This window comes from Elgaria multicarinata, chromosome 11, assembly GCF_023053635.1.
Source record: "Elgaria multicarinata webbii isolate HBS135686 ecotype San Diego chromosome 11, rElgMul1.1.pri, whole genome shotgun sequence".
Lineage (NCBI taxonomy): Eukaryota > Metazoa > Chordata > Lepidosauria > Squamata > Anguidae > Elgaria > Elgaria multicarinata.
The window spans coordinates 18,852,606-18,865,483 of record NC_086181.1 but is presented as its reverse complement, the minus strand read 5'-3'; the positions used below and the strand labels follow the sequence as shown (position 1 = coordinate 18,865,483).

Here is a 12,878-nt window from a genome sequence, read left to right as displayed (position 1 = left end):
CTGAATCTATCATGCAGCTGATGCTACTGAAACACATACTACACCTCCTCCCTTATGTCAGATATCAAACTGTTTTCCAAAATAAGATGTACAAACAGAAAAAAATATTTACTACAAAGCAAATCCCATGTAAGTCCATCAGGCTGAAATCCCAGATAAAACCTATCACACTCCTGGTCAAAACTGATCAAAGTTGAAACTCCTATAGATAAGCCATTTCTTGCCTTTAATACCTCAAAATTTGCACAGACCACCTTGAGATCCATGTTTCCTAGGAGCTGTCTATATGATGGCACATTGGTGCCACAAGCCCCCAAACCTCCACACTTGTGCTCCTGCAGGCTTGTCCCCACTGCAGGGAGCGAGTGTGGGGTTTGCGAAGGAGGAGGAGCTGCCACCGCTGCCCCATGCACTCCGGTCCACTCTCTGCCACAGCACCATTCTCCCTCCATCCACGCATCCCTCCCCTCCGTTTTTCCCCACTTGGATCCTGCCATGTTCTTCTTTCTCCCGGAAGCTGGCGGATGCACTGAGTCATTCCGGCAGCCATTCAGCTCGCTGGCCCACTCCCTCCCCCGTCTGGGCAGATGATGACCAATCAGGGGTCGCCATCTGCTGGCCATATCTCCAATGTCGCCTTGCTCCACAGGAAAAAGTCGGGGTAAGTCCCTGACTTTTTTAAACCAGAGCTTCGGAGGAAATGCCCTGGGATGGCCCCGCGATGGCTGTTGCGTCATATAAATGACTTAGCGCCACTGCAGATCCCTTCCAGGGCTTTCCCCTCATCAAGACAAGCCCCTACATTGGCATGTTTCCATTCAATCTTTTGAACGGTTTTCTCAGTGTAAGCCATAGAACCTAACACCCCTGATTTCAGGTTACAACGGCAGAAGCCATTCAGCCAACAGGACCACTACATGACCCTATCGTTTAGGACTCTGCTGTGCTAACGCAGGGCAACTATCCCTCAACCCAATGAAGCATCTGAGCATGCTTGAACCCAGCAGTAAGCATAAATATGGCAGGGCCGTGGCCTCCATTGGGTCACCCAATGAAATTCATGGGCAGTGGATCCAGAACAGACAAAAGAGAAGTACCCCTTCATGCCATCCATATGTGATTGTCCTGATGGCCATTGGCTTTGACAGCATTAAAAGGGGTTCAGAGGAATGCATGGAGGAGAGGCCTGGCAACTCTTGCCTGTCATAGCAAATTAGACCTGTAACTAGGGTTGCCATACATCCCGGAAAACCGGGAATGTCATAGTTTCCCGGACGGTCAGTCAAGAATCTCGGATTCCTGGGGCCCTTCCACACGCCGTAGTGAAGGCGCGTGCATGCGCCCCAACTACGCCCCCAAATCGATAGTGTGTACCAGCCTGAAGAGACGGAGGCGGCAGCGGCTGGGGAATCCGGGCGCGTCTGCCGTCGCCGCTGCTGCCGCCCTCCTGCTACCTGGGTAAGACCCGGGTCGGAGAGCTCGGTTTCCGCCTCCGCCGAGCTCTCCGACCCTCGCGGGCTTTCCCCCCTCCGACCCGGGTCGCTCTTACCCCGGCAGCAGGAGGGCGGCGGCAGCAGCGGCAGCAGCAGACGCGCCCCAAGATGTTGCCGGGGTAAGAGCGACCTGGGTCGGAGGGGGGAAAGCCCACGAGGAAAGCGGCGCGCCTCCTCCTGCCACCACCGCCACCGCTGCCTCCTCCCTTTTCCTCGCCTACTCCTGGCGGCTCTTCCGGAGCCCCGGCTGAGGCGGGGAGGCGGCGGCGGATTCCCCAGCCGCCTCCGCCCGCCCCCCCCCCGCCGGCCTCCTGCTGCCTGGGTAAGAGCGACCCAGGTCGGAGAGCTCAGCGGAGGCGGAAGCCGAGCTCTCCGACCCGGGTTGCTCTTACCCAGGCAGCAGGAGGGCGGCAGCGGCGGCGGCAGACGCGCCCAATTCCCCAGCCGCCGCAGCCGCCTCCATCTCTTCAGGCTGGTACACACTATCGTTTTGGGGCCGTAGTTGGGGCGCATGCACGCGCCTTCACTACGGCGTGTGGAAGGGCCCCTGGTCCAGCCGGCCGGAGAAATTCCAACCTCCGAAATGGTGCCTTGAGCCTGCTCAGTGGAGGGGCAAGAGCAGAGAAAAAGACGCATCAATCTGGCGCCTTTTCCAGAGTGCCGCTGCTCCTCCACAGGCTCAGCTGAGTCACTCACCATGACTCACTTTACTGCACCTGTGGCTGCATAGAAGAGGACCAGTAGCAAGGAAAGGCTGCCTGGGTCCCATGCAATGCAAAATAGTTTGGTGAGCTTGGCTGGTTGCAGTCGCAGCTTTAGGGTAAGCACCGGGCAGAGCTGCTGGGTTATTTGTGGGGGAAGAAAGAGAGTTTTGTGAGCGGGAGGGGGAGGGGAGGGGGTGAAGGAGAGGAAAGGAGAGAGGGGAGAAATAAAAGAAAAGTCCCCCCCCCAATTGTCCCAGTTCTGTGGATTCAGAATATGGCAACCCTACCTGTAACAAATGTTGCAGTGTCGGGTGTGCCTCATTTACGGTTGGAGCCAACCACACCACCTCCACCCTATTTTCCAGTGCCCCCTTTCCCCAAATCCAAGCAAGCATCCTGCAGCCACTGGCCACATTCAGTTCCCATTGTGCTGTTGTGCATTGTTGTTTTCCCCCTCTTTTAGGGTATTCCCCCTCTATTTTCTTTTCAACTTCTGCAAGTCTTGGGGTTCCTCTACACCTGCTGATAGCTCCCTTGTGCTTGGATGCAGCCATTTTGGCTGGAGAAGGAGCCATACTCTGATAATGAGTTCACTATCAATATGTAGCAAGGATGGGGAACCCCAGGATTGTGGGCCAAATCTGGCCCTCTCTAAGGCCCAATCTGACCTCATGGGTTTCCCTCCAAAGTCCACATCCTTTGGCTAACCTCCCCTTTCCCTCAACTTTTTGTGGTTCCCCAACTGTTGTGCATTTTTCTCAATTCTAAACTATTCAAAACACCCCTCCTAAGGCTTAGTTGAGTTAAACTATGCTGATATTTTTGGTATTGTTGGTCCCAACCTTTTTGCCTTTGGCCCTGCCCACCACTAGAATCCAGCCCCCAAGAGCTTCTCTGAAATTAAACTCAGCCCCCAGGCTGAAGGAGGTTCCCGGCCCCCAGTATACAGCTTTGCTACATAGAATCTTTAAGGTTGGGAGGACGTATTCCTCTGAGTACTACTAGTTGCAGAGGTCAGGGGTCCATTGCCTTCATGCCTTGCTTGTAGGCCTCTCATACTCAGGGATGAGAAGCAGGATGTCACCTTAGAATCATAGAATAGTAGAGCTGGAAGGGGCTTATAAGGCCATTGAGTCCAACCCCCTGCTCAATGCAGGAATCCACCCTAAAGCATACCTGACAGATGGTTGTCTAGCTGCCTCTTGAAGGCCTCCAGTGTGGGAGAGCCCACAACCTCCCTTGGTAACTGGTTACATTGTCATACTGCTCTAACAGTCAGGAAGTTTTTCCTGATGTCCAGCTGGTATCTGGCTTCCTGTCACTTGAACCCATTATTCCGTGTCCTGCACTCTGGGATGATCGAGAAGACATCCTGGCCCTCCTCTGTGATAACCCTTCAAGTATCTGAAGAGTGCTCTCATGTCTCCCCTCAGTCTTCTCTTCTCCAGGCTAAACATGTCCAGTTCTTTCAGTCTCTCTTCATAGGGCTTTGTTTCCAGACCCCTGATCATCCTGGTTGCCCTCCTCTGAACATGTTCCAGCTTGTCTGCGTCCTTCTTGTCTGTACACTTCCCATGTCTCTCACTTCCATCACAATCACAATACCTAATAATTAAGGCTACATCATCTTATGACATCATAATGTGTGGATGATGCCACATTTCAGATGGGTTTTGTTGCTGGACAGTACAGCAAGTTGGATGTCCCTCTCCAAGGTGAAGACCCCAACAACTGAATGCTAAGGGAAGAACGGGTTTCTCAATGCTAGGAGAGACACTGACAGATACAAGGCCAAGTCAATAAAATGTGGCATTCAGCATTCATGAAGAGTTGTGTGATTAAGTGAAGAAGCTGAAAGAGCTGAGGTGCTTTTGTTAAAGTGCTACACTGACAGCCATTTTTGGACAAGCAGTGAGAGAAAATGGCAGCCCCAGAGCAGGTTTGCCACTTAAATAATATTTCAGGTGTAAGGTCTGGAAGGTGAAGCTTGTTCATTTCTAAAGAGCAGCTGCTTTCCCTAGTCCAGGGAAACACTGACAGCCAAATTCAACTTCAGAGAATGTTCTGGGGACCTCATTCCAGCGGTGCACAGGACTGAAGGCAAAGGCGGTGGGGCCAAAATTGCCAATATATTTTAAGGTAAAGCTCTTACTGCCAGTAACTAGTCTTAGGAGATGCATTTCAAACTTTCAAAATGGTGGAGGGGGAAATTGCACAAGTCAGGAAACCCCCAAATGATTGGTGGTTGAGGAAATGTGGGTGGAGCTATCTGGGGAAACCCGACGGCTGGATTGGGGCCCCAGGAGAGCCACGTTTCAGGAAATTGACTGAATAGGTAGACTGGTTGGATCAAGTTTATCCATAATGAGAACCTATTCAATAAAACATGAGGAAGAAAATCTCTCTGAATTGCAGAGCATCGCTGGGCAGAAAAGACAGCTTTGTAATGCTTTTTCTTTTCTTTTCTTTTCTTTTTTGCAGGGCTGTAAAACTCCTTTATGTAACTCCTTGAACATACTTCAGGGGTGAGCAAATTCTGGCTCTCCAGATGTTTTGGCCTGAAAGTCCCATCAGACCTAGCCAGCAGAGCCAATGGTGAGGGATGATGGGAGTTGTAGCCTAAAACATATGGGTGGCCACAAGTTGCCCACCCCTGGCATTCTTTCTAAAATACAAATGCTATAAAATGAATTCCGAATCTGAACTTGCACATTCATCATGGGCGCTATCTGATAGGAGCCTATAACAGTCACACCAAAATGTAGTAATGTCCCATCTATTGTACTGCTGTGAGTGAGGTCAGGTTGCTCTCAGCTATTAAAAGTCAGTTCAAGTGTTGTGGATTCCCCCAAAGGATCCTTGGGGTTGCAGTTTGGGGACGATGCTGAGGATTTTTTGTCCAGTCCCTCCACCTGGACCACATCTACACCAAGCAGAACATGACATTTTGAAAATGGTTTGAAAACTGTATAGGGAGCGTGTCCTGCAGTTGTCCTACTGATATAAACCATTTTAAAGCAGTCGTGTAGATCCTGCCCTGACATTGCCCATCCCTGATGAAAAGGTTTTTTTTTTTCATGTTTAACATAAAGCACTTATATCTTTTCATACTTCTCCTGCACCATGTGAGGAGGGAACTTACTCGTCTTCCTTGCAAGTAGAGATGCACAGCAGCATTTTTCATATTTAGAAGCGATGAATCTCCCTGTAGGGCAGAACTATGACAACACAAAGCCCAGTCCAGGTCTGAATGCTTATTTTGTTAGCTTACCCAAAGCCACGGGGATGCAAAGCCCTCTCTCATCCCTCACAGGCTCATCCTTCTCAATGTCGTATTGAATAAGTTCATACTGGGCCAGTTTCTGAAGTGGAACAGATGGAAAGTGGAAACATGAACCCACAAGGCAGAAATAGAGGGCAGGCATATTGTACATGAACTGGAATGTTGTTATAGCTGACCTACTGGGAAGCTGTTGTTCTTGTATAGGAACTGCAGCAGAACCTTAGGATATTGCACTATGTGCAGGATATTGCACTATGAAAGTGGTATAATATAAAAGGCAGAAGCCACACCAAGCAGGCTATAGTGGTATGAAAGCAGTATATGGTATGTGTCAATGGGCCCCAACAGTTGTCAGTGCACTTCAATACCACTGTAAAGCAGACGTATGGCTCCTGCCTTTTATATACTGCTTTCATACCGCTTTCATAACGGACTATCCTGCTTTGTGTAGATCAGCCCTTTCAGGCTAATGGTCTCTCCATCCTCACAACAGATTTATAGAAGTCCTGAGCTTTTCCAGTGTGTAACTCTTATTACCTTGTAGATGAAGTTGGTCTTTCCCGCGGCTCCAACTTTCCCCGTGTAGTTTAAAAACCCACCATTCCCCTCTGTGCATCCATATATCTCTCTGATTTGGATGGGTCCAAATCGGCGCAAGAACTCCTTCCAGACTTCCGACCGCATGCCGTTACCGATGGCTATTCGAACACTGTGGTCGCGGTCACTTTCCTTCTGCAAGGAAACATGACAAAGGGGATCATTGCTTGGCTGCATAAACTTTATTCATAGCCAATCCATTTGATCAATGAGGGACCTTTACACGGTTATTCCTGCCTAGATAACATCCAACTTGGGGTCAAACTACATGTATTGCTACACAGCTAATTTAGGGTGACCATATGAAAAGGAGGAGAGGGCACCTGCACCTTTAACTGTTGTGATGAAGAAAGAATTTCACCAGGTGCTGCATGCATACAAATGGGCCCTGCTGAAATTCCCTTTTCTATGCAACTGTTAAAGATACAGGAGCCCCGTCCTCCTTTCCATATGGTCACCCTAGCTAATCACTCATAGCATAGCTATGTGTCATGGTTTTCTTTACTCTTGTGAAAGCGACTTCAGCAATAATTTGCATTGCAACCATGGTGCTCTGGAGGAGGGGATTTACATTCTGCCCCCAACCCTGGTCTTTTTAAAAAATTGAGTTTAAAGAGAAAGAGGGAGCGAAAGTCTCCATTGTCCTGCCATGGGCCTTCTTAAAACAACAAGAAAACTCCTCCTGGTAGCAATTTTTTACCCAGCAATACCCCAAAAGTGAACTCAGCTTTTGGGAGCCTTAGAAATGGCCATGGGGAGAGGATGCCTGCTTTGCCGTGCACCCACTCAAGCCTTGAGTTGGTCCTGTTTGGAGGCAAACGGGCGTGTATAAACCAGGGTGGGTAGCTTGTGTGCTAAAACAATTTCTTATTATGGACATCACAGAAAACGGCGGCCACCATTAAACAGGATGTGTGGGTGGAAACTGGGCTGTGTGATGGGCAGGGGAGAAGGAAGTGCACAGCCAGCAAGCACGCCATGACCCTGTCTGAGCTGAGCCTATGTCTCTATCATATCATTGGCACTGTTGTTTGCTAGAGACCAGGCCTAGACGGATTCAGTAGAACAATCTATATTCCTTACTCAGTGTTTTTCCCCCATATATTTGGCCTCCTTTCTCATGAATTACCTTTGGTGCGTTGCACAGGTAGCGCATAATTTCTCCGATATACTGGATCACAGAGACACGGTATCGTCTGCAATCATCCCAGTACTGGGAAACAGAAAACTTTGACTTCAGGACAAATGTAGCTCCTTATGAATATAAGGAGGGCAGAGAGAAGGAGAGAGAGAGAGAGAGAAAGAGAGAGAGAGCAAGAGAGCGTTGGTTAGGAATGGTGCTAAAGTGATCACTGATAGTTTTGAATTTTCTAAATTCAATGCATTAGGGCAGGAGTGGGCAATTTGTAGCCATGGGCAACATATGCCCCTGCCACGGCCCAGTCAATTTTGGCAGCCAATCACCACAGAAGGCTAAAACAAGACTAAAACAAACTAAATTCGCCCATTTAAGCCTTTCATACCATTTTGCTGCCAAAATTCAGTGGCAAACCACCATAGTTTTTTTTTGCCACCAAGACACCAAATTCAGTGGCATAGTGGCAAGAATGCAGCCCACAGGGGAGTCCACAGGGGTATCAAAAGTGGTCCCCAGTTCGCTCTCAAAGTTGTCCACCCCTGCATTAGAGTTTATTGCAAAGCACTCTCCATGGGGCTACACCTGCAAAGTGTTTGGGGCGATCAGCTGGTGCAATATTTAGGATTAGAACCTAAATTAGATGCCATCAGATGAAAGGTTTGGGTGGGAGAAAATTTCATTGAACATAGTAGGACTTACTTTTGAGTAAACATACATGAGATCATTGTAGTTAATTACAAATTACATTTCAGATGGTCAGTAGAACTGAACCCACCCTCTTCTTTACTGGATATGTAACGATTTTAAGTTCTGTTTTACCCCCATTGCCTCTTTAGATGAGGCATTTTAGGCCAAAGAAAGGACTGCTTGCTTAAATTGCTCACCACCTACACCACATGTTTTGAGTTACAAGCATGTAAGTACGTTTGCATATCATTTACCAGCCTTAATAATAATTTACCTCTGCTAAAGTAAGTAAGGAAGAAAAGTTTGTAGAAAATTGCAGCTGAAATTAGGCGCTTGGGTTGCTGCCTGTCCCTTGTCACAGAGAAACTTCCACCCTAAAGCTGTTTTATACTTTAGAAATGTCATGGATATGGGAACAAATCGGCAGATAAGTGCACAAAGAGGTAATAACGAGTGCATGATAAAGGCCTCCTGTAGACAAGCCCTCAGCCTTTTGTCATATTTGGCATCCAGTCCGATCCCCCTTTCTCCTCACCTCGGGGAGTAGTTGGGTTATGGGGCCATCTATATTGTCTAAGGATTAGAATGTGAATGTTATCACCAAACCTTATGCAAACGTACATACATAACAATTACATTTAATTCTGTGTTTGTGTGAGTGGTCACATATACTTTCTTACATTTATTTACCTTCCAATCTTTCAAGTTACAAATCCTTCCAATACTATATTAAAAAATCAAAATATATTCATGAAATCACAATAAATCATATTAACATATAAAATGTAATCAAGATCATTTGGATGTGGCAGCTGGTGGTAGATGGCCCTTGTTGTGAGATGGGAGAGTCTATGGGCTCTTCTACACAAAGCAGGATATTCTGGTATATAAAAGGCAGGAGCCACGCTACTGCTTTATAGGCCTTAGCTAGACCTAAGGTTTATCCCGGGATTGTCCCGGGGTCATCCCTGTTCATGTAAATGACACACAGGATATCCCGGGAGCAGGCAGGGATGATCCCAGGATAAACCTTAGGTCTAGCTAAGGCCATAGTGGTATTGAAGTGCACTGACAACGGTTGGGGCCCATTGACACATACTACTTTCATACCACTTTCATAGTGTTATATCCTGCTTGGTGTAGAAGTGTCATGGGCCCCAACAGTTGTCAGTGCACTTCAGTACCACTATAAAGCAGTAGTGTGGGTCCTGCAGTGCAATTCAATACTGCTATAAAGCAGTAGTGTGGGTTCTGACTTTTATATACCGCTCTCATATCGCTTTCATAGTGGAATATCCTGCTTGGTGTAGATGAGCCCTAGATGGCACAGAATCAGGCCTTGTTGTCTTCCAGGCCTGCCTCTCGTTCTCTCTCCCCACCTATCAAATGCATGATGTATTAGTATTGTTATCTTGTCTCTGTCTGCCTACCGCACACCTACAGCGGGCGTGTGTTTGGGCTCTCATGGGCATTCCATACATACCAACTTCCAAGCATCCTAAAACCCCAGTAAGTGCAGCCATGTGGTACAAGGGAAGTGGAATGTAGATGGTATCCTTGGAATGGACTCCACACAGGACAAACAGGTTGGATGCATTGAACATCTTTTTCTGGTTGATGATAGCAGCTTTCGGTAACCCTTGAAGCAGGTAGAGAAAAGGAAGAGGCTCATTTAACAACCTTAATTGGCTTTCTCAAACAAGAAACCCTAATCTGCAGGCACATGAGTTGCCCTCTCATCAGTAACTGCTGATACCATTGGGGCTGGTGCAGCAGAGGGCAGGGCAGGTAGCAGTAGGTGGAGGCAGGGGCTCACAGTAGGCAGAGCCAAGGGACCTAAACCACAGAGGGAAGCCATTGCATGGCAAGTGCACATTGTGGCATGCAAATAAGTTTCAGAGCACCAATGCAAAGCAGAGGAGTGTGTCTGTGTTCTCTGAGCCCTGAAAGGAAAGGAACATCTCATGCAAGCACTGAGTCATTACTGACTCTTGGAGGGACGCCAGCTTTTGTTGACGTTTTCTTGGCAGGCCTTATAGCCAAAAGTGCCCCTTTGATCCCACATTTCCATGCTCCATAGCAGGAACATCTTGTATAGAAAGGCATGCAGATTAACTCCAAGATCTTAGTTTGGATCCAGAATCCACCTTCCAGTGAAAGAAGGGCTCCACTTGCAGCTGGTGCCTCCACAGCTTCAGCTATGGGGCAATATAGAAATGTATAAAGATGTAACCCCCTCTACCTCCTACACCATAGCTCACTCCATTCAGCAGGATCCCTTGTCCCTCTGTGTAGCACTTTCAGATGGCTGGAGGAGCAGCCATGGGGAGGACCTGCCACTTCTGCCCGCCCATTGAGGGGGACCCCTAAATCAGCATCCTAGCCCTAGAGTGAAGAGTAGACGCATGGAGGGGGAAAGGATTCATCCAGAAACAGACAAAAGCCATCCTTGGAACACAGAGTTTTCAATATCACTATGAACCCTATTGCACACACACACAAAGCAAGCTGAGTGTCATGCAAGTAAGTTTAAGAGCCCGGGGCCCCATCTACCCAGCAGATTTATTCCAGTTCTACTGCACCTCACACACATTTGTGACACATGATCTTCCCCGCTGTTCACAGCAACCACAGGCTTTCATATCATAAACTGCATTTTTAGGTAGTCTTTTTGTGATGGATTTTCCTGTCACTTCAAACTTCGACCTCAACGAGTGATACTGTCTGTGGTGCCGATGGGAGCAGCCTGATGTGGGGGAACGGAAAGTCGCATCAACAAACGATGGACCCAAGGAGAGGACTTGGCTTCACCCTCCACTGATAGTTTTCTTTTTCTTTTTCCCCAAATGAGCCGTGAAGTCAGCATGCTAAAAACAGTCCGCTGATCATATCTAGTCATAAATAATTCCAGTTCCCTTCCATTGAGTTTACTCGGCATGGCAGCATTGGGAGAGATGGGGAAAGGAATTGCTTTGCCTTTTGTTTCAAATCTCGCTCATTCAGAGGAGTGAACCTGTGCATAAGTTTAATGACTTTTTTTAAAAAAAGAAGCTTGTTGATGCTGTGAGACTCCACCCACTTAGGCCCGAACTAATGCCGTTCCTCATGCAATTTGCCAGGCAAAAGCGGTTCTTCTCTCTTCGTTTGTATACACCACTTCAATTGGCTGTGTGTGCCACAGGAGCAGTAGATCCAACTTGATGAAAATGCTGTTTTAAACTGAATCGCATTGGAAAGCATCTCCGGGCTGGATCTGGGCTGGATCCCATGTCACAATGAGCTGTGCTGAAAACAAGGTATGGTAGGTTCTTTAATCACTTCACAAATATGCCACACTGTTGCTGACAGACAATCAGGTGCTCACCCCCTTTGTCTCCTGACATATATCTCAGAGGCCTTTGCAGCACATCTCCGCTATACTCTTTCTGTGATTTCATTCTCCCCCTTCCGCTTTCCTGCCTTGCAAAGCAGCTGCATTGACCTTTATATGCCATGTCTTTGGAGTGGAGTGGGGAGCAGGGTTTCCTTACTTTTTGGGAGGAAGGGGATGGAGGTGTTGTTTATTTCCTTTCTTTAACACTGAAATACCCTTGGCTTCTTCTCCACATTGGGAACAAGTGATGTTCATCTTCCTAGCACAGCTATGGGGCGAATCTACACCTACAGCCCTTTTCCCTGCTTCCGCGATCGGCGCTCATGGGGCACATGCAACTGAAGTTTCCCACAGGTAAAGGAGAGCGGTTGCGGGAGGATGTGGGCCCCATGATGGCAGTTTCAAATGTGTATCGGGAGAAGTTGGCAGGTCCAGACAGATGGGTATGGGGCACAGATTGTCTTTAACTCTTCGTGGATGTGCACCTGTGCAGACACATAGCAACACATGGGGGGATAGGAACTCTGTCGAAGATGCGCTACTGCACCTCAATATGTTTGTGTAAAACAGACACCCAACCACTCAGTGATGAAACACGGGGAGGCCCATGCACACTCCCCTGACAGCGGGTTGGCAGGAACTCCCCCCAAACAGTAACATCTTCATGAAGTGGGGGGGACACACCAGCTTTGGGACTGTAGTGAAAGAGGGGGGAAACCGTGACAAAAAACAGTCATCAAAATCCCGGAATAAGCGAGTTTTGGAGCCGAGGGCACAGCGGGATCCGCTGTGCGTCATGTGGCCCCATAGAGACGACTTCGATATTATTGTGGAATAAATGGCTGGTGTAGACTCGGCCTATGTTTGTATGCATGATTGACTTACCTCGGGGTAAGCACAAGTGGCCCCTATTCAGGACCACAGCAATTCAGGAGAGAAGATTTAAGATTTCCCCTCCTGTTTCATGCTCAAATTAACACATGCCCATGGGGGAAAGTGGTTAAGAAAAAAAGGGGAAAAGTAACAATTACCCAAGGACTGCTCAACAGGAGCAGTTCTTGAGGAAATGGGGGATGGGATAGAGAAGGTGGTACCAGACAAGGCTGGGAGTTGTGGGAAACACCAGTTCTATGGGAAATTGCCCACCGCACCCATAATGAGAGTCCACCGCTACTACCCAAATCCACAGTCGTAACAATTTCCACCTTTTCCATCATTGCATAATTCCGAGCAGACATAGCAGATCTCAGAGTTCCTTTTCTACCATGTTTTCCATCAGCCCACACCCTATTCTGTTGTCAGTAGAGAGCTAAAAACTTGATGGATCCCACATTTGGTGACCGGGACAAAAGCAAAGTCTCTCCAGTGTTGCAGGCAAAGGCCGTTCCCAGTTGTGGCCTGAGATTCTGATAGCTCTATCACACCAGTGTTATACTGTGCAATCACTGCGAATTGCATGCAAAGGGCTCCAAGGTTTTCTACCTTATAATCTGCTGTTACGGTGAAGTACTCCAATGTGTCTTGCTTTGATTGTGCTTCCCCCCCCCCAAAAAAAGTGATGTGTTTTGGACCTCAGAAAGTGCGATTCTTTTGTTGTTCTCTG

At 47.9% G+C, this 12,878-nt stretch overlaps 1 protein-coding gene across 1 annotated transcript in view; it reads right to left on the bottom strand.

The window, feature by feature from the left end:
* The window catches only part of LOC134406086 (long-chain fatty acid transport protein 2-like), a 33,646-nt gene that overhangs the window by 8,984 nt on the left and 11,784 nt on the right, over window positions 1-12,878 (bottom strand). Inside the window, exons 3-6 of the mRNA XM_063137343.1 lie at window positions 9,386-9,541; window positions 7,207-7,331; window positions 6,018-6,212; window positions 5,469-5,559 (exon numbers count right to left, since the gene is read on the bottom strand). Of these exons, the coding sequence (XP_062993413.1) occupies window positions 5,469-5,559; window positions 6,018-6,212; window positions 7,207-7,331; window positions 9,386-9,541 (567 nt within the window). The remainder of the gene's footprint in view (window positions 1-5,468; window positions 5,560-6,017; window positions 6,213-7,206; window positions 7,332-9,385; window positions 9,542-12,878) is intronic.